Here is a 26,776-nt window from a genome sequence, read left to right as displayed (position 1 = left end):
CATTCACTGGTTGAAATGACCTAAATATTTAAATTCTCCTCAGTCACATTTTGCAAATAAAATTTTTATTCCAGATGAATAATTTCCTGGAAGAAATAATTGCTAAAATGTTGTTAAGGTTACAGACAGATTAAACAACATTATTAGCTAAATCCAATTACACTGTTAGGGTTCTCCCACATAATGCTGAGATTTTTTTTTTTTAATAAGCTTCTTGACTGTTGCCAGTTAGGTATCGGAGTTAAGCTAACAGTTCTAGGCTCATAATTGGGCACGTGTGTATGGCAGACTTTGCCAGTAATGAAAAAGAGTTAGCCTTGATAAAAAAGATTCATCTTGAACTATGAAGTCACTACTGCGCTTTCCTAATATTTTACGTGTTCTCTTTCTCAGTTCTAACCTTTGCTTTCATCCTATTTTCTTCAATCAGTACATCTCCAAAACAGAGTTTACAAGAGTTCAGATTTTATCATTAACACCAACATCATTTCCCAATCAAGCAGGAAGAAAGGCTGTTAATGAGTATTTTGTTTAGCCAGAGAGTAAAATACTTTGACTTAAATAAGAAATCATTGTTTAGCAGCAAAACTCTGTGAGTTCTGTAACACTGTTAAATATGGAGTTGCAACAGAGAGGTTTCATGTTATTGCTTTTTCTACAGAACATAACAGAGGATTTTTGAAAGGGTCTTACCCCGCATCAGAGCTATTACCACAAAGTAGGGCATCTCTTTGTCCTTCCAGAATGTAAAAATGAGCTGTGTAGAAAGCATTAGAAATATATGTGAATAAATGAAATGAACCTGAAAGTATTACAAAGTAAAATAAAAATAAATTATAATAAAATCAAAGTGGCTAGCTGCTGATCACTTTGTAGTTTGTTTAGGAACCTTTCTGGTTATTGTACTTGTTTATTGTATTTGATCTCTGTCGGTCAGTGACTGTAAGCAGTTATGCATAAGGCAGAAATATAAACCGTTCAATATTCTTTTTTTGATCACAGATAGTTACATACTATAGCCACAAATATATTAAAAATAGTTATATCAGTCATTCTTACTTTCATCCTCAATGTAATCCTTCCAGTTAAATGTGCTCACTGTCATATTAACAAATGTACCATTTTCATCCATTGTGCTATTAAAGTAGGAAATAACAGTTGTTTCAAAAGTAGAATTGTCTGGAGGCCACTGCAGGCATTTATTCCTCAAGTTGCCCATGAACAGCTGCAGCCCTATTAGTGCAAATACACTCAGACAAAACACAGTCAGGATCATAACATCTGAGAGCTTCTTCACAGACTGAATTAGGGCTCCTACAATAGTCTTTAGGCCTGCAAAGAGAAAAGATCCATAGATTTATCAAAGAGTATCTTTGTCCTTCCCATATAATTAAGATGTCATGCAGACACTTAAAAGAAATTATTTTTTATTTCTCAAAAAGTAAAGCTTCATGAGCAGCCTCAGAGCTTGTGAAGATGAATGAAAGAAAAAGCTTTTTTTATGAATATGCCATGTACATATATTCCAATAAACCGAATATATAATGTTATTCTCAAACAGGAAATTTTATCAATCATGCTTTCCTGTTATAGATTTGATTTTATTTCTTAATTTTTCTCTGCATTTAATATTCAGCCAATAATTCAGTTTCCAGTTAATATTAAACATGACTTCACAACAGTATGAAGATAGTATGAGATAGAATTGCAAGTACTTTTGAAGAAAAAAAAATCATTTGCATTTGATAAATTTTCCTGTGCAATATTTATCTCCTTTTTGGTAGCTTTTTTGTTGTTACTTGGTTGTCTTTAAGACTAACGTCAATTTTAAGTGGTAAAATAAAGGAAAAAATTCAAAATCAAGGAAGCCATAACGCTAAAGCTTTTTTAATGTAAAAGAGACAACTTGTTGTAATAAAATGCAGAAAAACAAAGCAAAATAACCCATAGGCCTCATATTTTATGTTTCATGCAAGAATCTGTTAAACTCAAAGGCTGATTTTGCAAAATAAAAGAAGCTAATGCTGGAAGGGCAAAGAATCATAATCCAGGCTTATGATCCATCCCTTTTTTTTTTTTTTTTTTTTTTTTGGCAACACAAGCAGCAAACAGCAAGACTTATACTCAAAAGAAGTGAATTCGACTTCAATGGAATGAAAGTCAGCCTCGGTGTTTAACCTCGCTCTCACCTGGAATGACTGATATTGTTTTCAAAGCTCGGAGAACTCTGAATGTTCTCAACGCTGAGACATTGCCCAGGTCCACAAACTCTGTCACATATCTGTAATAGGGGAGTTCACACACAAACACAATGACAGCACACAAATAACAGTTGGAGATACGAGGGGCCTAACACCTTACACCAACTACTTCTTACCTGGAATTACAGAAATAGTTTTCAAAGCTCTCAATACTCTGAAAGTTCGAAGAGCTGAAACATTGCCTAGGTTTACAAATTCTGTTACATACCTGTAGGATTAAATCACAGTTATTCAGAATTGAGGCAGAGCTTATACTAATTATGTGGGTCTTCAAAACCTCTGTGGCAATATTAGCAATCATACTTCAAAATTTACCTGTCTCTTCAGTACACCTTGCTTTTCTAATTGTTTATTTTCGTCAATTTTGCTTAAATTTCATTGAAGTGAAACTCACTGATTTGTATTTGAACAGCTAATGAAACTAATTAGCTTGTAATAGGACGGTGACATGAAGTCAAAGGGATGGCTTCCATTCTGGTGAGGAGAAAAATGTAGGACATGAAATTAGCGTCCCTCAGCAGTAATTACACTAGTGGCTGACACTCCGTGCTGGCTCCTGCCATATTTTACTTTGATTTATGAGTACTAAAATGTGTGATACAGTGTCTGCCTTCACAGGTTGCAGAAATTAAATACTTTTAAATCAATATATTAATTATAATAATATTTGCCACTAATTTCATGCCCTAAAAGCTTAAAAAGTTCTTGAACCACTTACGCCATTAAAATGACACTGAAGTCAAGCCAGTTCCACGGGTCTCGCAGAAAAGTAAAACCTTCTAAGCAGAAGCCCCTTGCAAGAATTTTGATAAGTGATTCAAAGGTGTAAATTCCAGTGAAGGTGTACCTGAAAAGCATCAAAGCAGGAATAATGGATTTTCGCATACTTATGCTTATAGACAGTGCCATTCTTTATCAAAGATGACTTACTAGAAAAGAAAAGAAAAATTATTTAGAGGTGAAAGGAAGAAATCGTTAACTTAACTTGCCCCAAACACTTAAGAATGTAATTGTTGTTCAGTAGATGAAATTTGAACCTGACACATATATGCTATTCATTTTCTAAAAGGTTGATTTAACCTCAGTTTTTGTGCTTGCAAATAATTTCAGACTCTAATATTTATAGATACACTTCAGACTTTTATATTTATACGTACATTCTCTGGCACTCACAGGGCTGCCTCTGTGCTTGCATTCACAAATCAGGTAGATGTCTAAGTGTTACAAAAAATGAAGACTTTTTTATTTCAAAATCAGAGAGTTTTGTGAAAATCAGTTCTGGATAATAACTATACTCATGCCTATAATACAGGTTTATTTCATAAATAATCATTAAATATAAGAAAGCATGCCCAGACTCTTATTCTTGAAGATGTGGAGCATGATTACCAATTTACCTGGTGTGGGAACAGCTGTTCATTTAAAAACATAGAATAGTCAGTTATAACCAGTGTAATTCAGGGACTTCCTGAGACCCACATGGGTCTGTGTGGACCTCCAGAATAAAGAAAATCTACCTACAGACCCTACTGCTCTCCTTTCAGACTCTCAGCAACCCTAACAAGCCATAGTCACGGTTGAGCATACTGGGAACACATGAATACTGGTGCAGTTTCTAAATACAGCATTTAGAGTAAGATTCCTTAATGCAGTGAAAGAAATAGAAATCAATAATGGCTGTTGGAGAACGTGAGGGAATGAAAGAAACCACAAGCAGTTAGAACTAGGTTTTTCATGAGTAATATTATTTCAAAGAAAAACATAATATTTCAAAGGCAAATGTGTATCTGCATTTTGTTAGAGAACAAATCTGCATGTATACCCATGAACAAGAAGGAGAAGCAGAGATACTTTGTTGTTTCCTTACTTCTATGAACTCTTTGTTGCTCCTTCATAGGCAAGGCCCTTTCCTCAGCAGTTCGAGCTTCTCGTGGTTTGGGTGTTGTGTGTGCTTGCTGTGGCTGGCACTTGTAATTCACATCAGTGAGCCACGATGAATGTCCCACTGTGCTACGATCATGGATACTCAAGCAATATATGGCTGGCCTCACCAATGACACACAACGATTTTACATGTGCGCCTGAAGTTCTGGAGCTCCTTTTCCAATTTACAGTTTAGAACACCCAAGGACAAGAGCTCGTGTTCGTACTTCACAGTGGAAGTTCAGATATCCCTCAGACATAATTTTAAAGAACAAGGCATTACGCTTGAAGTATTTAAATTATCCAGGAGGAAAGCAGAAAGATATTGATGATCTCAGGAAATCTAATTCTTCATGACTCTGGAAAAGCCCATTCCATGCAACTTTCCAAAAATGCTTCTTGTTTGGAGCCACACTAAAACAAAGTAGTAAAAATGAAGAAGTAAAATGTTTAACTTACTCTACATTCTTTGTCCAGTCTGGAGGGTTACTCATGGTCATAAATACACAGTTGGTCAAAATAGTGCACATGATAAGCATGCTGAATAATGTAGATTATAGTCAAGGGATGTAACTCAGAAAAACATGACAGTTTTATAACACTGAAATAATTAAAAATATTAAGTGTATAAAAATATGTACAAATAACATGATATTCTAAATACAATTTGAAAATAAAACTTTGCACATAATTTTATCTATTTTAAATGATATGCCATCTGGCATGTTATAGTGCACTTACTGTAAAACAATGCATTACTTTTATAGTTATGGCAGGTTTAGAATTTAAATGAAACTGAAACACATCCTTAAGTCTGTAAAAATATGAAATGAGTACCCAGACATAATTACTCATTGAAGCCAGGGGGATCTTTCTAAAAGATCTTTAGGCAGAGGCTGGTTGTTTATGCCTAAGCTGTTCTTTGGACATGATTGAAATATATTTGAAAATATTCTCTTTTATTCTGACCTGGATCTTTTGTAGGATGCCTACCCCAATGCTGAAAACACAATGCTGAAAAAGTATGCCTGAAAAAGCAGCTCTTTACTCATGCTCTTTTGTCCTTGCTAAGTGAGTCTAGTTCATGAATAGTACTACTGGTCTTGGTAAAAGTGTGACCTTAGATATGTTCAAGTGCAATGGTTTGTTACTAATTTGGCCTTAGCTGCAGGGCTTAGTATGGGATCAGGTCTCCATTTGTATATAAAGCCTGATATTTAAACTCTGACAGCTTTAGGTGGTTCAGCAAAGAATCCTCTTGGTAGGAATGAAGATCATACTGCAATTCACATGTGGTATTGCGGCTTTTTAAGTGTGATCAGCATAGGTTTAGTTAGCATAGTACACCCACATGGACATAATTTGTATATCCTTATGAAAAGTATTATTTCAGTAATTAAATAGTTTTAAATGGCAACCCTTAAATCAACATTAGGAAAAAAGGATATGAATGTACCAAAATCTTGATAGCAATTTTTCTGATGGGATTAAAAGGAGTTAAGATGTACAAGGCAGATGTGGCACTGAATCGGAAAATTGCCTTTCCCTTATTCAATACTATGAAAGTCTGCAAAAAAGAAATACAAAATTAAAATATGATGTTGACTACATAAATGTCTTTACCTCCTTCTAAAGTATTCCATTCTTCACCTAGGAGGTTCAAGATCTGTTCTACTGTCTACCTGTGGTAGGAAAATAACTGATTTATATGAATACAGTGGATTAAGCCTTCCACAGCCAATTCCCCAATTTGCTAAATTTCTGAATTCTGATATTACTAAAATTGGTGGGAATCATCAGTACTAATGACAGTTTATCAATAATAGCAAAATGCAGCATTTCATCACTAAAATATTTTCGATTTTATTTCTAACGAAGTCTTTGATTAAAGTCAGAGTTTCAAATTAATCAAATACTTTCTACCTTGTGCAAACACTGACAAAACCAAAACAGCAAAAGGGCAATTCTAAACGCCATTTTGTATTGGGAACAAATACTTGACAGAATTATATACACATATATATGGTGACAAGGACAAACACCTGTCACTAAACAATTAACCATAATTTTAAAATAATTTTGCTTTCATTTTAGATTTTTAAATACTACCAATATAAATTATATATGTCTTCTAAAAATGTATTTGTGAAAAAATAAAAGGGGTGAATAAATTGCCAGCTGACATTCTGAGAAGTCTGAGACAAATGTACACCAGAATTTGGTATCTTACAACAACAAATCTTTTCTTCAAAAAAATGCTGTTTTCATTTTTAACTATATGCTCTTATTTTCCCTATATGTGAGCACCAAATGTAGGTAGTTATTATCATTTAAAATTTGACCTGATAAACCTACAGTTCGTGTTCACTTTCATTCTGTTCCTGTTGGCGGTCATCGCCTAAGTGTTTTCATTTTTATTCCAAGTGTATTTGTGTGTGAGCTTTACTTGCATCTTTGGTGCTGTCTGAAATTTCTTCAGGACATGACTATTCTTCATGCCTTTTGCTCTTTGTCGATGGTAATGGCTCTGCTTTGTGTTACCATAATAGAGTCTTTGTTACGCTCTCAGCAGAGCTATATAGTATCACTGTTCTCCATGTTGATTTCCATTCTCCGTAAAAACTTGGCTGTGATCAGAAAAACGCTGCCCTCTCCGTGGCCTTTGCTGCCTATCTGGTCTGCTGTCTCTGGGAGAGAAAGCAAACCACTCTACAGTGGGGAAGAAGACAGGTAAAGGAGTGTTGCTGGTGCCTGTTCACAGAACGATATCGAGCGTAGCACTGAGGATGACAGTGAATGGACTCACACTCATTGGCATTTCCCTCTGCCCTACGGTCCTTCACCCAGCTAGAAATGGTAGAAAGATGTTGCCTGTCCCAAGGTTGCTGCTGCAGCAGAGCCTGAAGACAGACTCCAGTTCACATATGATTTTCTCTGCATTGACAAGTCGATGATTAAGAGTAGTTTCTGCTGCAAACTGGAGGAGGGATGACTAATTCTAGTTCATCATTTAAGATGTCCATTTGTTTTCTGTTGAGCCCATTAGGCTGGTACGTAACATAAATACAGATGTCACCTGTGACAAAAGATTCTGCAGTTTACTAATTACTCTCATAGACTAACAAGTCCATCAGTAGCCTGAGTTTTTACACTTTTGTTCCAAAAAGTCTGACTACTTTTTCTGATCATTGGAGGTTAGAAAGCATACTTCAGTACTTCTCAGGTTTTCTGATACTTCATTTGTAGAAGACTTGTTTAGAAAACTGTAGTCCCAAACTTATTTATGCAACTTTATTCCTGAATTGGTTTGCAGCTAGTCAGAAAAAGAGCTTAGTGCACACAATTATATTATAAGTAAGAATCTGCATGGAACTGTTGATATAACCAAAACCATATAAATGAAAATAGCCCTTGGCAACAGTCCCTCTCTGAGCTTTCATTTCTTTAAATTTCCTTAATAATGTTAATATTTGCATTATCTACAGCACTGTTTATTTAACTTTGGCAACTGTTAGGTTATGCAATTACATATGGATTCTGCTTTATTTTCCGTTCCTATTACTGAAGTCATAATTTTTAAACCAGTTTTGTGAACCAAAGGCAACCACAAATTTAGCCACAAAATTGAGAGCACTATTGGCATGATTTTTTCCTAACAACAACAACAACAACAATCTTTCTTTACCGCTTAAAATATTTTATGTCTTCCTTTTTTTATAGTTGCTCAATATCAACTTTCTTATCTGGATGGCAGCCTGGAATGCCTCAAGCTGTCATCAGAGCAACTGTGTCCGTTTCCTCCTCTGTTTCAGAGAGATGAGGAAAGATAATCCCAAGCACTTGTCCATAAAACACCTTCTGCATTTTTTAATTTATGGTTATTATCCACAGCTTCATCTTCCTTCACCCTCCTTACCCACAACCCTTTGCAGGTCTATCAGGAACTGGGAGAACATCTCGAAAAGGAGCATGCAGAAATAAGCACATAGAGAGTACAGAGGAGAACCTGCTCTTACTGTCAGCTGTACCTTTTACTGTGCAGGATATAAGGTATTTTTAACTATTCCCAGGCTGGACTATTTCAGATCTTGGAGGAATTTAACACAGTCTACAACTAATCCCAGCTACAGAGGTGTACTTGTTTATTCCTTGTCTTTCTCTTAAGTCATATAATGGTAGTCTGTTTCCAGATTTTATGTATCATTGCTACAAGACCAAAAACCATATACTCTGCTGCAGATCCTGACTTTTAAAAAGGTCAAGGGGCAAACATTTTACTTGAATGGATCTGTTTGAACTAGTCTTTCTATCTCCAAGCCCCTGGCTTGCAGATCATGTGAAAATGAGGACTTTGTATGACTGTGCAAATCAGAAGGGGAAATACACCTCTTTTAGGAGTTTAAATTCTTCATGGAGCACAACTATGCTATGAATGGTCCAGTTGTGCTATAGCCTCACACATGTAACTCAGGCATATTACGTTTCTCTCATGATACGTAACTCTGCTCTGCTCTTCCTGCATGAAAACTCTCAATTAGTCTTCAAAACAACAAAAATGTCTTTTTTCGATTCCTTCCTCGAAACCTAGCTTTTCTGTGGTGTCTGCCACAGACTTCTAATTGACAGCTGTGCAGCAGAGAACTATCATAGCAATCCCAAGCACCTTAAGCAACAGTTTTCATTGTGGTAGTTTTATATGACCCAAGATTTACACAGTCCTATATGCTACCTATATATGTAGATATGTTTTTACATACACACATAGATATATGTTTACATATGTTATATAGCTATAACAGAAGCAAAGAATACAGTTACAGTCCTTTATCTCACTAACTTGGATGGATGCTACCTGATTATCTACAACCATCTCCACTGCAAAATCATGCTTGGAACACCTCATTTGTCATATCCAGTCTTACTGTTACATTGAAATCAGGAAAATTTTGTCATGTTCTCAAGTTCAGGCAAGCTCAAGGAAGCTTATCTTCCTTACACTGAGGTAAATAACAAGTACCTCAACGGAAGCTGAAGGATTCACATAGAAGAGCATAAATCAGTTCTGTTAGATGAAAGAATGTTTCTGTATATTTAGTGGCTTGATATAACTATCTAACCATCATATTTTGTGATCAAACTTTTGTAATGTAGAAAATTATATTCTCTTTTGTGCAATAGATTATTCACTCACTTTTTTATTGATATAATATGGGTCCAGGTCTTCCAAAGGTTCAGATACCATTCCTGGAGGTATGTCACCGTAAATAAATGGCAGTGTCTTTCCTGCCTCCAAGTCACTGTTTGGTTTTGGACCATTTTCATCATCATCATCTGTATGTTCTTGCTTGGGCTTTTTAGCTTTTTCTTCTGCAGAACGCTTTTCAATAGCTGCGAGAGACTCTCTAGTAAAATAGCGGAAACTTTCAGGTCCTGGTGGTACCAGCAGTGCCTGTGCCATGTTTTCATCCTGCAAATTTAATTACTTTTAGCCTCTTGCATAAGAATGACCTATAAAAGGAAATCAGATAATTTAGGAAAACTAGATTGTACCAACAGCAAAAAAACCCCAACATTTGCTCAGAAATGCTTTCCAGGCCTGAAATAGAAGCAGCATATTTCAAAGCTGAATAAGAGTTAAAAGCAACTGCTCAGAATTTATTTAGGTATTTTATAAATTATTTTTCAGCTTTTTCCTGCTGGTCTAGAAAAAGACACTACTTCTGCCCACAAACACTGCTTTGCCTATGTCCTTAGACTTTCCCAATTAGAGCAAAATACTGGCACAATTTTTTTAACAGTGTATCTTTTTTTAACAGCAAATATAAATGCATATTTTATGAAGTACTCTTGAAAATTGTAAACCTATATTTTACTAGTTAATACATTTTATCTTCCTATATTTTTTCAAGTATCAGTAATCCAACTTTATAAAGTAAATACTTTCATTAAATGAAAAAAGTTTTTGTACAATTAACGCTGTTTATATGACAGCAACTGAATTATGGGAGGAACAAGCGCAATTCTTTCTTACTGACAGTTTACTGTGCTGAAGGTTAATGTTGGATACCAAAGCAGGTTAGGTTGCGTTTATTGACTGCCTGTGAGCTGTGAATCAAAACCACAAGCCTTTTAAGTAAAAGGAAACAGGATGTACAATCAAGACCATGTGGGAAAAGAATGCTGCTCCTGATTTTCTGCAAGGCAAGTGTCATAATATTATTTCAGACTAAAACTAGTTTGAAATTTAAGACTCCGGTTCCCTATGAATGTCTTTGGTGCCAGTGCTGGTTGATGTAGTCTATTCTGCTTTTTCCTGCTGTCTGCACCAAACTCTCCACTGTACAACACGTCTCCTTATGAAGCCCTGCAATGCATTGGCTGAAAGTAATGTTTTTTTCTTTCTTCCAAGTCCTGCTGCAGCAGGATCAGTTGCTTAAACTGATGCACTGTACAGCACAGTGGAGAGGTTTGAATGGCTGGAGGGAGGGAATGGCAGAAGGAAGGCAGATCTGATTAAGGAGCAGTGCCAACAAGTAAGAAATGATAGCCTTATTTGACGCCTACTTTGCAAAAGTTTGTGGCATAGTGTAGTAATACTTCTAATTATGAAAACCAATTTTTAAGAGTAAGTTTCAGTGCCTGAAATGAGTTCTAATTGTGTTTTCTGTACATGAAGCCAGGTAGCCTTCCCTACATTACCTCATGAATGTGCAACACCTGTATTCTGGAGTCATCACATCTAGATTTGACACATAATATTGTATTCGTTTGCATTCATTCAATAGTCTTTCTTCTAAAGCTTCTTGCCTGTCTGGAGTAGTTTGTAGAAATCGCACACACACACAAAGCGTCACAGTAATGATCTTATGAAATAATGGATTTCTTTTCAGATGACCCCCCCAAAAATCAAATCCTGTATGAAGGCAGAGGGGGATGTTTAAAAGTGCTTGAAGAATCTACAATAGAAAACTGGAGGAAAGAAATGAGACTGCATATTCCTAAATCTGAATTACCAATCCAATGACATGGTGGCTAAACCTGCTCCTGTGCCACCTCAAGTATTTATCTCCGGAGTGGGTTTACAGCACAGCATCAGTGTGTACAAGCAGCACTGAGATCACTGAAATAATTTAGTCGGTAGATTATAACACCAAGCATCTAAGTAGTATAAGACCAGGACCGAGGTACCTGAGCACAAATTCATAAATAAAATATATTGTAATGTAGACATGGAGAAAGCTTTTCTCAAGGAAGAGCCTGGACAACCATGAGTTAATGTAATGTGTAGAATCACAGAGATCCCAGAGGGGCTGGAGGTACTGATGCAGTATAAACTGATAAATAAATTGTTAAGCCAGCCAAAGTCTCCAGCAAGCAACCTTACCACATGTTGCTATACTGAAACTTCTGTGACTAATTTTCAGTTTGTACAAGATGGAAGACTTTGCTGATACTTGTTTTTTATTAATGTAACTCCCAATTATAAGGTTCCTAAACTCAAAATTGTCCTTTATTTGAGAATTAAAAGCACACACATTCTCTGGATACAGTCTACACTCCTTTGATTATTGCTTTTGCCCATCCAGGATTAATAAACTAAGAGATGTTTGAGGTTTCCCTTTGGTCTTTCTGAATAATTGATTCCTTTATTACACGTTTTACAGGTCTGTGATTCAAGCTGTTGACCTAGGTGCCTTTTCTATGAAACCAGTCTTAAAATGTGCACCCTCCTAGAGTCATCAGTGGGTCCATCTTCTCTTTATAGTTCAGTGCATTTGGTTAGGCTGCTTTTCATCCGTTAACAGTTACTGTTATGAATGCTATAACAAAATACATTGTCCTCACTAGAAATATACGTATTTGTATTGCTAGAAGTCCACGAAGGAGCCAATGAATGACTGGGAAAAGTAATATTAGCAGACTTGGGGTTTCACTGTGTTTCTCAGACAGTCATAAAACATGTTTTAAAAAAGTTTTCTTGACAAGTTGGAAACATCACTTGAGTCCTGCCTCCACTACTGTCTAGTGCAATTATATCTTTCATGGCTGCTCCTATTACACAAGAAGTCTCTCCCTATACTAAATATACCTCAAGTGTTTTCATTCAGATTACAGAGATTAATAGAACAACACACAAATATGTGATTACTGTTGCTATACATGCAGTAGTTTAACAGAACAATGAAAGAAAAGTAATTCTGTTCCTGGCACTGAGCCCTGAACAAGCTGTTAGCAACCCTTGAACTATGAACCACTTGGTTTTTAGTGATAGCTTCCCTCTTCTTCCTTCACTGGTTTTAAAATTGCTTGTTATCCTGTGACTAAACTGCCAGGACATGAATGATACTGGGCAGAATTCAGACAAAGAAAGAATTCTGTCTATCTAATAATTTCAGAATAGCTTTCATTAAAAAACTATCTTTAAAGGAATAGTCTCAAAAATACATGTCAGATCTGAGTGGTCCAAGCCCCTCAGTACATGATACTGCTCAGGGAAAAGAATTTCAAGTGTTTGAAATACAGTTTGGGCCTAGATACCATATGTATAGTGGTCTACAGTTCAATAGATTTCACTGGAAAGAATAAGCTCCAATTTATTAAAGACATGCTTTTGCTAAATAAATCCATTTAGTTGCATTTGAGCATTGCATTCCATAAATCCTTATCCAGTTTTCCTTCAGTCCCTTCCTTTAAATAATAAGATTGAACAATAAACACTATCCATATGTTCTTAATTTTATGGATATTTTAGTTATTTATATTATGTCTATGGATAACTTGTTAAATTTTATTTTTGAATATCATTATCTTCTCATCATTTACACAGAAGATGACTCAGAAAGTAAGTGAAATATCTATGCTAACATTGTCAAATTAATTTTTGTGTGTCTCTGAAAAAGCCAGAAGTGTCCTGAAGTATCTATTCTTATAATATCTTAAATCAGGCAAATGGTAAAAGTGAAAGTATCTGTGTAAGAACCAGGCAGATACTATGTTTATTTATTAAAATCATAAAGTTATCTAACAGGTTATTCACATTCTGCGTGAAACAATCCACATGCACCCTTCAAAATTTTCAAGGTGGAGAAATAACAAACCATGCAGTTTTCTTATGGGCTGGATTTTTTCTTTTACAACACTGGTATTAGAATTATTTTCCTGCTAAAACCTTGAAAAAGCTGACTACCGAGATTTTCGTTCCATTAAAACTGAAACACTGGCACACAAACATGTATTTGATTAGAGTTGGAATAAGCGCGAGGCTAGCAAATGGAATCTGTAAAATGACCAAATACCATAATTTTTTTATGCTAATCTTTTATTTGAGAGGCTGTAATTTGGGAATAATATCTTCCTTTGTGCCAAGCACAGCAATAGCTTCTCAAATGCTAAAATCTGGATTAAAAACTCTGCTCTAAATCACTCATGTTAATAAGACTAGCTGTCTCACATTAGGCCAGTAAAGATATTTGTCCAAATCAAAAAGGTGGGGCTCCCATGGAAGGAGAAACAGAAACAACAGGGTTAGTGGCACCACTTCAGCACCAGCTAGAGATTATTTTCTGCAGCTTTAGAAGTAAAAAGTGTAGCTCTTCTGTGCTGATGTCGTCAGAAAATTACCTCAACTCAAACTACCACTGTCCTGAGGAGGAAAGGAGTACAGAGGGAGTGCATGCAGGAAGATTCTAAAGAAATGAGTCATCCTAACTCCCTCTCTTAGTATTTGGGAAGTTGTTTTGCAAAATTCTGGTGTTCTTTTTCTGGAAGTGAAGTGATGTTTAGGTTACTATGCTCTGATGAAATTCCAAATTGGCTAATGCTGCGTTCGATTTACCCTAAAAATAAAAGGATGGATAAATATTAGTTTGTTGTGAAGACAATCTAAAATGAAATCTTTTTATTGAAATTTCTCATGCATTTGTGCACAGAGGTTAATTTCACAAAGAAAAACCTATACTGTTATGTGCTGAAATGCTTTGAAGTATTTTTTTACAGCTATAGATTATCTTTTTGTAACTGACATTTACCTTGTTTTTCCTGGCATGTTTACACTATTTTTTAGTGCTTTAAAAATATTTGAATAAGAAATAGAACTCCAAAAAGAAAAAGAGACCCCCAAACTGTCACTGTTGTAATTCAAACTGGTAAATGCAATGTAATGCAGAGTTAATGGAGATATCTAAAGAGATATCCAGTCAAAACTATCCATGGGTCCTAAGCCAAGGAATCCATGAATGTTGGTTCCACAAAAGTAGGTATTTCCAAGGAAAGGAGTGACTTCCTCAAAGCTGAAAATAGCCTCCAGCATTTAGCACCTGCTCAGAACCTGCCTCTTCTTTAAACTGTAATCTACTAGTTTAAACTATGATAATTTGTGTTTACAGGTCCTAACTGACTAATATGTAGGATTTGTTTTCCTTTTTTCCATTCCTTCCAACATTTATCATTCAGCTATTGTGTCATTTTCCTTAGACTATTATTTATCTGTAGCAATGACTGTCATTTTTGTCTGGATTTGTACAGTCAGCCTCAGCAGCCTGCAGGCATTAGTGTTATGTAACTATTTAAAATAAAAATAATGAAATCACCACCAGGTATTTATTAATAAAATTAATAAATCACAGAAGACAAAAATACTTACTTGTTATGAGAATACAAAAACAACTAATAAGGGTGTGTAACAGAAATAATATTTCCTTAACAAAACCTTACCTTAAGAAGATTTAGAATGGGGTAGTGATAAGTGGCTGAATATGAATTGGGAGTTCACATTGGCTGAAACCTGACCAAAAAGAACAGTAAATACAGGAAACACTAAGGAATTAATACTAACGTGGATCTTCAGGGATGTTACCTGCAATTTTGTTTAATATCCTCAGTAGTGACTTGCAATAAGGTGTGAAAGTACGTTAACTAAATCTTAAGAACCTCTACCTCAACAAAAGAAAGTACTGTAAGAGTTTGGAAATCTGGGCAGAATATAATGCATGAGGTTAAATCTGACTGGTGAAAGACTAGGCTGATGGGAGAATACTCAAACCAGATTAGATTAGGGACTGGAAAGCAATCTCAGACCTGTCTGAAAGATTCAGAAGCTGCTTCTCGGGATGTCTTTGGACACTGCTCTCTCTCACCAAGACACTGCTATGGATAATCTTTCCTCCTGCTTATTTGCCTTTTTGTACCCACTGCCATTCCACACTCATCTCTTTTCTCCCCTCTCTACCTCACTGCAACATTTGCTTTTGAATTAATTTGTTCCTATTTCTTCTCTTCTCCTACCTAGGAGTGGAAATAGTGGCTTAGGATTCTTACATCAAGGCTAACATATGCTGTACCTAGTAAACTAGAGTAATCAAAAATAGGTAAGTTATGTAAAGAAATGAACCTGGATTCCTCAGATATGTACCTTCAAGTTGTAGAACGCCCAAAATAAATCATTTGAACTATTTATTTATAAAAATTGACAAAAACCTCTAGGAATTCTTTAAATGCAGGCCTGCCTTATATTTTCTTTAACACCATAAGTTGCCTCTGAGAAGGTGTGAAAGGAGATCAAGTGTGAATACTTAAGTATTGGAGAAACCTGAAGAAGGCCAAATGAAAACCCTATGCAATTTAAGAGGAAGGGTGTCTTTCTTAGCCCATCAACCTAGTTGCAATACAATACTTAATTAATGTTTTGCAAAAACCTTCCAATGTTAAAGATCCTTACATTCTAATGGAAAATAGCTGCAATACATGTAACACAAATTTCTACAGCTAGACCTCATTAAAGATGATAGTTTCATTTTCCTACTGATATTTTAGTGAAGACATATAGCACTATAGCAAATGGCCATCTTATGAAGTCAAACATTATTTCTGGATGAGAAGAAAAGATGGTCTTACCTTTATTTTTCTAAGACATGCCAAATCTCAGAATTTAGCCACTGGATCTTTTGCTATCATGAAAACAAAAAGGCTGCATTTCTAGCAGAAAATGGAATTGGTGAGAAAAGTTTCTCCTTGGGAGCTGAAGCTTCTTCAAGACTGAAGTTTCTTCAAGACTCTCTCATTCTTTGTTCCTGTGTCCAAAGCTTCTCAAAATTAATTGTAGTAGACAAAGATAAGTACATATTCCCATAGACACATTTTTCCAACCTAAGAGCAAAGAGATGTAGGAAAAACAGGATGGAACATGGGTTAGTCCACAAAACCTAACACAGCCCAAAAGTACATTTAAGAATATCCTTTAAGTGATATGAGTTTCAAAAATTCCATTTATTCTTTTAACTAAAAGGGAAAAATGGGTCTTGTTGAGATCACTGCATGACTAGTGAAGTCTTTAATAGACAGAGGGTAACTGTGACCAGGCTAACAGGAGTGTTCTCATCTGTGGCTTAGGGAACTGCACAGTGTATCATTACTCCCCACTGGATTTACTGTCTTCAACCAGGAACAGAAGTTAATTCAGCCTATATTTGCATGAAAATATGGATACTTCTGCATGCCATTTATCTTAAAGAATGTTGGTATAAGTGTTTTTCTTTGTGTGACAAAATTTTTCTTCCATCTCAAGCAATGTAATATCAGAAAAAGATTATTTCTTCCCCGGGTTCTTCAATTTAAAGATTGCATCATTACAAGAGCTGACCAAAGGCTGGCTGTGGCTTCCTCAGTCTTCAAAGCTTTCATAATCTGAGTATCTAGTTCATTAAATATAAACAGTCTACTTACAGCTTGCAAACTTTAGTCTTCAGCCATTGAGATTGAGCTGAGATGTCTTTGAGACATTTATTCTCATTTGGACCAGATATATTTCTGGATCTTTTCGTACTATTTTTATGTTGTTGTTATTTTGGTTTTATTCCTATAGAAGAAAAGAAAAAGAAGACATCCCTCTCTTTTAGGTCTCGGCTCCTGCCAAAGCACCCCTTAATAATACTTTTCTCCAAATGTAGTGAGGTTGAGCAGCCACTGTGGAAACTCTGTGGATAAAATAAAGAAATTCTGTGTAGACACAGATCGGGTCAAAGAGAACACAAAAGGTGGGAAAACAGAACATGAAAGCTTTCTACTAGGCCACTGCTTCTCTTATTTATAAAGATAGAAGATCTCCAAGTACTCCTACAGAAAATGCATTTAAAATACTAACCTAGAATTTACCTAGTACTAGTTACTATTAATCTAGAATTACATTTTCACAAAGATACAATAAGTGGTGCCACAATTACAGCTTCTATTTCTTTAATTATGTAACATAAAGTCATTCTGACGATTGCTAACAGCAAACTCTTTCAATGTGCTGGTCATTTTGAGTCAGGGACTGATTCAGCACATCTTACTGTGATGAGTCACTACTGGAGAGGCTCCACTGAAGACATCTGAAAGCTGTGTCTCCAGTAGGACCCTCAGGGGATCGTGACTTTCATACTGCCACCAATGATACTTATCCACCAATGCATATTTTCCATTGAATGCAGCTTTCCCTGGGGGTACATAGGGGATTTCCCCATCCCTTTGCCTATTGGGTACATCTGGATTCTGCCTCTGAAGCAACATTGTGGCTGAAATCTGATCTCATGGTCAGATACAGTGCAAATAAGCAAAAGGTGTAAGTGCTGCTGCTTGCAGGCTTTAAAATAATATGAAAGGGATACTATAGCTTCCTAATAAAAGACTAATGACTAATAGTAAGCATTCATATGACATTTATTTTCAAAAGAGAGGGTGTAACTTCTATCCAGTTAAAATATTTGCCAGTTTGCAAAATATTGAGGAAATAATCTTTAATGTGCGTTGAGGAATTAGTCTTTAATGTGATAATTGTTAATAACACTAGCAGTGCAGGTAATTTCAATAAATCTATATTTTGAATTAGAGCACGAGGCAGTCACAGAGAACCTTTTTTCACATGTAACCCTATCACCTAGTATCCGCCTCCCTATTTATTATATCCCATGCATGTTTGTACTGGCTGTATCTCCAATGGATAAGGGATGCAGCTTTGTATCTACTAATGCTATACATTATGGTAGTATAGTAGTATCAATTGTATCAATTTGTCCTGAATTTATAATAGGCCTAGGCCATGTCAGAGTAATTCCATTACAGAATTTCAATTAATAACTCACCTCATATAGTTTTAAGCATTTTTTTCTGTACAATGCAAATATTTGCAAAACATTGAAAAATGTTTTACTTTTTTTTTAATCCAGTGTCTTTGATTCTTACCCCAAGACTAGAAATTTTTCATAGGCAGGTCCAGATTATACAGTTTTACTGTAGCTGAAGGCAATGACAGAGAATTATTTTGGCTGATACGTTGACCAAAATCGTTTTTATTTGGGATAGATTATCCTGATTCAGCTTCCAAGAGAGAATCATAGATAAAATCTCAGGCCTAGTGAGTGGTGATTCCTGATGGACAGACTATATATATTCTTTCCTGTGGGACTCCTTCCTGAACTCTTCTGTCTATATGGCATCAGCATTTATTTAAGACTGGTTGAAGTATGCTTCGAATTCTGAGACATGATATTGCTTCAAAAAAAGGTTCAAACTATATCCTCATACAGTTGAGCTCCCTTTCAATGTAATGATGAGCTGGAAAAGATAGCTGCATATTATTATCACATTGTCCCATGGCGAAATGTGTTGATTCCATCTGAAATGTGATTTAGAAAAGAAATGGGGCTATTCAAAAGTAGACACTCTTATAAAGACCATTATAGGACGATACACCAGTGATGGCTTTAACTAAGTGAAATCTCATGTTAGAGACAAATGCCAGACAATGAATGGAAATCTCGGGCAGTTATACGGATAATTGAAGTGTTAAGTGGTTATAAAAATCTTAACCCGATTTTAAATGAAGAAGCAACAGCATTATCCACAAAACTACTTGTCCAGATTCAGAATTATTTGTTTCATGTTCCCCATATTCTAGATTCAACTAATTCCTAATCCTTTTTGTAATGAAAATTTAAATGTGCTGACAAGTGAAACATTGGAACACATACCAGTATCCACTGCAGAGGTGTTAAAGAAGTCACAATAAAATATCAGTTAGCAATATCTAAATACATTGCAGTATCGCTTTTCTTTGTAAAAAAAAAAAAAAAAAAGAAAGCTCTGTTTTTGAAGGAATACTCTTTTCTAAATTTTTCTATGGAAACTTATGAAAATGCATTTGCAACACAAAATACTGCTTATGAACCTAAAAAGAAATAACAAACTAAACTCAGAAAATGAACTGAATCATTAGGAACCATGCAGCTGGAACACTTACTTTCCTAGTCTTACTTAGCCCCGGAAACTAATCAATACAAAATATGAAAGAATAAACTTTGTATAGCACAAGATTAATGGATTGCATTTAGACTTTGACAGTTGTCTAGGAAACTGAAAGGGAAAAAATTGGAACTTCTGGCTGAGAGGCTTACACACAATTCTCGGCTGAATGTGATCGTTACTACACAAGGAGGAAAATGCACAGAAAGTCAACATGAAAATAGAGTGCTTTATACCTGTGGTTTAACACAGACTATGAAAAATGTACATGGATTTTTTCAAGGTGTTCATTCAGGCATCATGGAAGTGCCTAATAAAACTTAACCAAGCCCTAAGTTTGGAATGTTTTCCAAATGGATTGTGGAAGTAAGACTTTGATCTAGTCACTACATGTGTGTAATAAATCTAAAGGAGCACAGCCTATGAGGTACAAGTTCTACCACCTCTTTAAAAGGTGTCTCTTATAATGTTGAAATTTAAGTATGTCAACTAAATATTGTACTAATAAAAGGCCTTTAGCTTTAAGTAATATACACTACAGAATGATAGCTAGTGTTATAGCAGCTACCAGAATTCTTCCTGTTCCAGTATTCTTCCTATTATAACACAAACTAAAGCAACTTGATATGCAGGAAAAACATGGCAAGTAACTTAAACTGGTGTTAGTAAAACCTCTCAGGAAGACTCCTTTAATACTCAGTTACAGCTTCACTCGGTAGGAAGAAATTCCTTCCTAACACAGGTTGAATTTTTTTAATATTGATTTTGGTCTGAACTTCTGTCTCAGGTCAGACTTCTTCATATGAACATTTTGGCCTTAAATATTAGTGACAGGTTTTTTCTTCAGACATTTCATCTGAATGAAGGTAAACATTAGGATTGCCCTCTCCATTCTTTCAGTTCAATCTGACCTTGGACTCTTGGGCCCTTTTGAGATTAACTACTTATTTCTGCCATCAAGTTTATTTAATTTAGACCTAAAATAACGTTATAAATGGATTGCCTTTCTTACTGTAAACCCTAGTGCTTTTGCTTTCATCTGTCGTACACAAGTTTTGCAGTTGATTGGGCTTTAAGTTAAAATAAAGTGAAACAGAATTTAAAAAAAAAAGATTCAAAGCTGTTTGTGATGAGTGTAATTTGCTTTGCTCCTTGATGGGTGTAAGAGTGCAAGTTAGGCATATGTCTTCACTCATCATTTAAAAGTGCTCTCTCTGTGTAACATAAAAGTTATCACAGAAAACTTGAATTTTTGGACACAGTTTAGCTTTAGGGAATTCTTTTCATCTAAAGAGTGCCTTTCAATGGAGAACACACTCAAGTATCTGTTTAAATAAGAACAATTTATCTGTGGTTAAAAATCTCTGTCTTTGACTATGAAGTTAGGTTAACTTTTATAAAATGTATAGGGCTTCTTCATTCCTTCATTCTTAAAATAAATTATGCTAAAAGACCAGAAACATTGCTCCCCTCTCATACCAAAAAGGAGAGCCTAATATTAAATAAGCAATGTCTAATTTAAGCATAAATCATCAACAAATGGAAATTGCCTGCTATGTCTCTCTATCCAAAGATCTTCCTGTTAAGTGGTTATACTAGAGCATAGTAAAGGGTATCACAGAGCCAGTAGTACTGATACTCTTCCAAGCCATTTTCCATATTGGCATCTGTGATATCCTTTCAGATTTACTAGGGTCCCTCATACTTTCATTCAGGAAATCCTACAAAGAAAGGAATATGAGGATGTGCCTGATGCAGTGCAGGTCAGCTGCATGTGCTCTTCAGCTGATGTATACATATATATATATACATATACATACATATATACATACATACACATATACATATACATACATATATACATGTGTAGTAACTTCAACACATGTGAAACACATCAGCTTTGCTGAGCAGGTAGCTCAACAGTACAGCATGTATGCAATCAATATATCTGGGATCTGCCAGACTCACTGCATATGGACTACACAGTCAATATATACATATTCAAAATGTGATCATTTGATAAGGATATATGACATCCATCAAGTTGGTGGATCAAGTCAGGAATCCAGAGAAGTAGCAGGAAAAACAATTCCAGGTTGAAAAAGGGACCTGTGCACATGGTAGCTCTATGATTAAACTTGCCTAAGTAAAACTACTCAGTAAGAAGCAATCAATAACAATGAAGAATGAATGACTAGACAAATAATTAATCTGAGCATAAATAACCTTTTCCTTAATGTTTTTACATGTGAAAGAGCCTCATAAAAGCTTAAGCTCTTTAATTAATTTTTAACTTTTTTGTTGCATTTTTTACTGTAAAACACATCCCATGATCTGTCTTAGTTGGTAGAGTAACTGAACAGTAGTTTTTTGTAGGAAGACCTTACCAAGACTGGTGACCATTTTAAAGTTTAGCAACAATTTGAAATGGCAGTTTTGGGGTGGGTTGGCTGGTGCTTTTGGTTTGGTTCTTTTTTTTTTTTTTAACAGAAATCATTTTGGGATGGGTAATGAAAAAATGAGAGACCAGATACTCTTGTGACCTAGAATTTAACTTTGTTACTCCTGTTTAGGATTGCAGTGACAGTACGCACACATTATGGTTACTCAAGAGCATATGGTGCTCCTACTCTATATTTATATTTTGAAGTAATACAGTCCCTGCCTGAACTGCTCTTATCCCCAGTCCCTCTGCTTTACCTTGTCATAAGACAAGGAAACTCAAGCAATAACATTGTCGCAATAATATACTACGGATTGCAGTTGTCCATAAAGAAAATTTTGATGAAAGCAGATGAACTGGTTGTAAGATACCAGCTCCCATATCAAGGTCCTATGGGAGGGCAATCAATACCAACCTTAGAGACAGATGCCATTGGCAATGTGCTTCAGAGCTTTTAATCAGGAGTGGTAGCTGTATTGAGTAACAGCAGCTTTCCACTGCGGAGGATGCAGTTTCCTATAGATGGATTTTATGGTGGTTGACACTTGATTTGATGGGCTTACTGAAGCCACAGCTCAGACTGTGTACATTTGTTCTGTAAACAGTCTGGACTAGTGAGCATCAATTTTATTACAATATTTTAAACCTTTTATTTGTTCAAGTGAGGATGAAAAAACAATATTTCCTGCAAATGGCAACAGTATATATTACTGATTAACAGCAATAAGGTAAAAAAATATAGAAGAGTTACACTGTGTGGCAATTAAGATAATTAGACTTTTGAAAGTCAAGTTTCTAAATTCTAACTAGAATTTTCTGATAAAGAACAGAGTAACTGTAACTTCCTGAACTTACTGTCAACAGTCATTTTCAGAGGTCAACAAATAGATCATCTTAACAAATACAGTACCAAATATCAGAAACTTGCATTTATTTTCCCTTAAGTTTAACTCGAGCAGAATTCAAGCAATTTTTTCATTTGTCACCTTATGGCAAGAACAGCATATGGGTAAAAAGGGCCAGGATTTGCACTTTTGAGAACAAGGTCACAACTTTCTTGCCTTTTACAAAGAACTCTCTTAGCATCTACTATTCTCTGATCCACCAAAAGTTGTGGAACTCCAGCAATGTAATTAATACATAGCATACACATAGCATATTATACAGGGCTGAGAATGTCAGCAGCAGAAGAAAATGGATACCATCAGTCAGAAAGTTCCATCTTACATCCCACCATCCTTTTTGCTTCTAAAATCCTTAGTCTTCTCAGGGCAAATAAATTTATCTCCACTCCTCATCTTCATAAGGTACAAGTTAACTTATCTAATACTATCTAATGAAGAAAAAGAGGTGAAAACACAAAATGTGTCATCAGCATATTGATTAAAAACCCCATACTTTCTATACTTTCTCCTTTCCCTTGATCCCTCCCCACTCCAAGTTACCTGACAATAAAGGGAAATGACCAAATTCTCACTCTGACAGAATCTGAGAGGGCACAAGGGAATTGTTTCATGTTCTCCAACGAAAACGGGAAAGTCTCTACCTCTGCTAGCATCTAGTATTATCTAAAGAGAACTTTACAATACTGAGCTTAATTGGCACAGCTAAGAAAATCAGTATGGGCACTTAACTTCTGCTCATTAGAGGGAAAAATCATAAGCTAACAACACAAGCACAATTTCTATAAATATCAAGGCCTAACAAACAACATGTCTGTTTAACAGGTGCTATGAAGCTTCGAATTACTTCAGCAGCTCACATTTTAGTCTTGAACAATCTTTTCTCCCAAAATGGAGATGTGTAAAAGAGCAAAAATTAAATATTAAACTGTTAGAGTTAAAAAGTCTTCTTCTGCAACTGTTTTCTTGACAAATCAGTTATGAAACCACAAACGTGATATGTTTTTAAAACAAACATCATCATTATTATTGTTCGTTTATTTTGAAGTTACACAAGGATGCCACAGGCGCATTGATTTGGCACCATAAAAAATACAAATTAAAAACTTCATTCTTTCATATCACTACTTCAGGTACAGGCCTCACTTGCTACTCTGAGTACCACCTGAGACCCAGTCCTGCTTTCTTTTTCGTATATGGATTGAGATGGTCATATGAAACAGTGGGCTTCTTATTCTGTTGTATGGGGTTTTGGCATTTTTTTATTTCTACTGTTTTCTCTTGGAAATAATTTCCAAATTAATACTATGATAGCATATATAGTTTTAATATGAACATGTGTCTGTAGAACCACTACTGAAAAAAGAATTCACGTATCAAAGTGATCTTCAATAGATATTTTCCTTTTACCTTTAATAACTGACTGCTTTAATTATTACTAATAACAATGAATGAGACAATAGATAAATGGAGAATAACATGAAATATAATAATTCTTGTGCTGATTTCTTCAAACAGTCCTATTAAGAAGCACATATTAAGCTAGACAGTAATGTCATAGACAAAATGTGAACTGTATCATCGGTGTGGACCTCTGGTTAATTAACAGTTGGTGAGCCCTTTCTCTCATGCACACAGACACACAACCATGCAAAAAATGGCACAGAGAGAAAATATTTCCTTACATATCTTTTACAAAATCTAGCTAATAAGGGAATCTCTTCAAATACCATACATATATATATTGAAAATAGCAGTAACTAACCACATAGATTTTATTCCTGGATCATCAGAATCTGAGATGCTGAGAATCTTGTGAGACCTGGTGTTCCTGAGCCTGCATATCACCAGATTTTTCTTCTTAGGAAACAAGGTCACTTCTATAAAATGCTAGGAATTAATTTAGTATACCTTGATTATAAAATGATCTGATTTTGCAAGTAAGACTACTGCATTGCAACATCACATTAAGACTAAGAGGCCAGATATCAGATTTAACGAGGTTAAAATGAAAAAATCACACCATCATCACAATCAGTCAGTACAAAATGGCTTTGAATTCCCCATTCCATCTTTGACTCTACCTTAACAGCAAACCAGAGGGTACAATCCGATTCTGAAATGTGGAAAAGATCATATTGCTAAGATTTATTATGGGTACAATTAAATGTTTTGCCAGCTTACCTGATTGAAAGAGAATGACAAATCACTGCAAAGCCCAGCATCCAAAAATAATATGATAATATATGTCTCCTCCTGAAATAGTCCAGATTTCCAACCACAATGCTTTACAAATTAATTATCATTTCTGTATTCTCAGTGGAAAAGAAAACACAGAGACCTTTCCAGAATCCTCTCTGATTCTGCCTCCGCTTCCTGTTCTCAGTCTCACTCTATGGTACCCAACATATATCAGAAAACAGCTTATTAGGAGAGGGGGGGTGAAGGGTGGGGGAACGGAGGGGGAGAAGAAGTGAAAAAAATGCAGCACCTAACGTGGCAGCTCCACCTACTGGTAAAGATAATGAATACGTACAAAGCGTCAGTTTATGAGGCATCTTCAGCCCAGTTTATTCTGACCTACGCTTCAAACAGCTCCTGTGTAGTAAGTTCCTCCAGGCAAGAAGCAGAACGGACCAACAAAACCACACTGATTATTGAATAACCCTTTTAAAGACTTTTTCTTAAAATAATTAAATTTAAAAACAGTTGTCTGTATACATTCAGCAGGGCATTTAGTTTTAAATGTGCTGTTTCCTTTAAAAACCCATGGGAAGAGAGGAATGTGTAAATAAGAGAGCACAGACACTGACTGCACCCCTAACTGGTGTATGCTGAACTTGCTGATGATCTTTATACTGTCTTATTCCTTAAATACTACCACGCACTTTTGGCATCATGTTCATTTCTTTTATGCGCGTAAAATGTACTATGCTTATGTAAAACAGCATAGCTCAAAGTTTTTTCCTTAGACAGGATTCCTGGGCATGTGCAGATTTACATCTGCTTACCTAGGATTCCTTTGGCCATTCTGGGAAGAATTACTAGAGCAGTGGCTCCAACATCGCCTGGTCCATGGGCAACAGTACTGAGTGAATAATGTGCTTCAGGCAGCATATTATTTTGTCCTGCATGTCAGTTTGAGGAGTATTGTGTCTGTGGAAAGCAAGATGTAGAAATGCTGAGCAATGTCAGCAAGTGTGTGCAATATATTGACTTATAGCCTTGGGTTACAGACCACTACAGTTCCCAACTAATTTAAAATCAAGCTACCAGCTTTGTTCAGTCATGTGGGATTTAATGAACAAACGTTATTCCTCAAAACAAGAAAAAGGAGTATAAGAGACAATGAATATTTTGCTATCCGGTAGCTCCTGTACTTTCTTTAAGTACCTCTTCAGTAGTGGCTAGAGACAGCCCCATTCTCTGTCCCACTGGTCACATACTTTGTTTTGGAAGCGAGGACTCCAGGGCAGCCAGCACCTATCCAGCCTCATGGCCGCTACTGAACCACAGCTACGCAAAGCAGCAGTAATGGTGACAACTGCCTACAACTGATATCCCTTATCTCTATCATACAGATATCTCTATTTAAATTAGCATACTTAAACCACGATCCCTAGGCATTTGTGTCCATTTGTGAGTAGTCCTGTTTATTTCAGTTAAACTTGCTGCGTGCTTGACAGATATAAATACCAAATTCCTGAATTTGGCTAATAACAGCAAACACAAATACATTTTCAGAGGATGCATGTATTCTGTATGTAAATAATAATCTCTGTAAATTAAGTGAAAGAGATGTTCCCCCAGCTTGCAAATGCAGCTGCATTACTTTCCTTGTTTGTTTTTGTAAAACACACAGGGACACTCCTGGTCACCCTGTTCAAGCAAATCCCCCCTTCATTTCCAAGAGACTTTGAGGGTGTGAACATATACCACAGTTTTATAAGAAAAAAAAAGTTGTTCTCCCT

The 26,776-nt window shown here is 35.7% G+C and overlaps 1 protein-coding gene across 4 annotated transcripts in view; it reads right to left on the bottom strand.

The window, feature by feature from the left end:
* Positions 1 to 25,220, bottom strand: part of LOC104009969 (sodium channel protein type 2 subunit alpha-like) — a 79,091-nt gene extending 53,871 nt beyond the window's left edge. Inside the window, exons 1-10 of one of the 4 annotated variants that reach the window (XM_087730450.1) lie at positions 24,990 to 25,220; positions 16,905 to 17,155; positions 16,077 to 16,328; positions 9,376 to 9,692; positions 5,634 to 5,751; positions 4,644 to 4,734; positions 2,980 to 3,108; positions 2,378 to 2,469; positions 1,060 to 1,332; positions 694 to 757 (exon numbers count right to left, since the gene is read on the bottom strand). In XM_087730450.1, coding sequence (XP_087586576.1) covers positions 694 to 757; positions 1,060 to 1,332; positions 2,378 to 2,469; positions 2,980 to 3,108; positions 4,644 to 4,734; positions 5,634 to 5,751; positions 9,376 to 9,642 — 1,034 coding nt within the window. In that variant the 5' untranslated portion in view covers positions 9,643 to 9,692; positions 16,077 to 16,328; positions 16,905 to 17,155; positions 24,990 to 25,220. Of the gene's footprint in view, positions 1 to 693; positions 758 to 1,059; positions 1,333 to 2,189; positions 2,282 to 2,377; positions 2,470 to 2,979; positions 3,109 to 4,643; positions 4,735 to 5,633; positions 5,752 to 9,375; positions 9,693 to 16,076; positions 16,329 to 16,904; positions 17,156 to 24,989 lie in introns of all 4 variants that reach the window. The other 3 variants (XM_087730446.1, XM_087730449.1, XM_087730448.1) reach the window with 3 other exon arrangements.
* Positions 25,221 to 26,776: the final 1,556 nt, after the last annotated feature.

Source organism: Nipponia nippon, unplaced genomic scaffold (genome assembly GCF_047370975.1).
Source record: "Nipponia nippon isolate SJK-2023a ecotype South Korea unplaced genomic scaffold, ASM4737097v1 scaffold_5, whole genome shotgun sequence".
Classification (NCBI taxonomy): domain Eukaryota; kingdom Metazoa; phylum Chordata; class Aves; order Pelecaniformes; family Threskiornithidae; genus Nipponia; species Nipponia nippon.
Note: the sequence above shows the minus strand (reverse complement) of the source record. Positions and strands in the feature narration are given on the sequence as shown.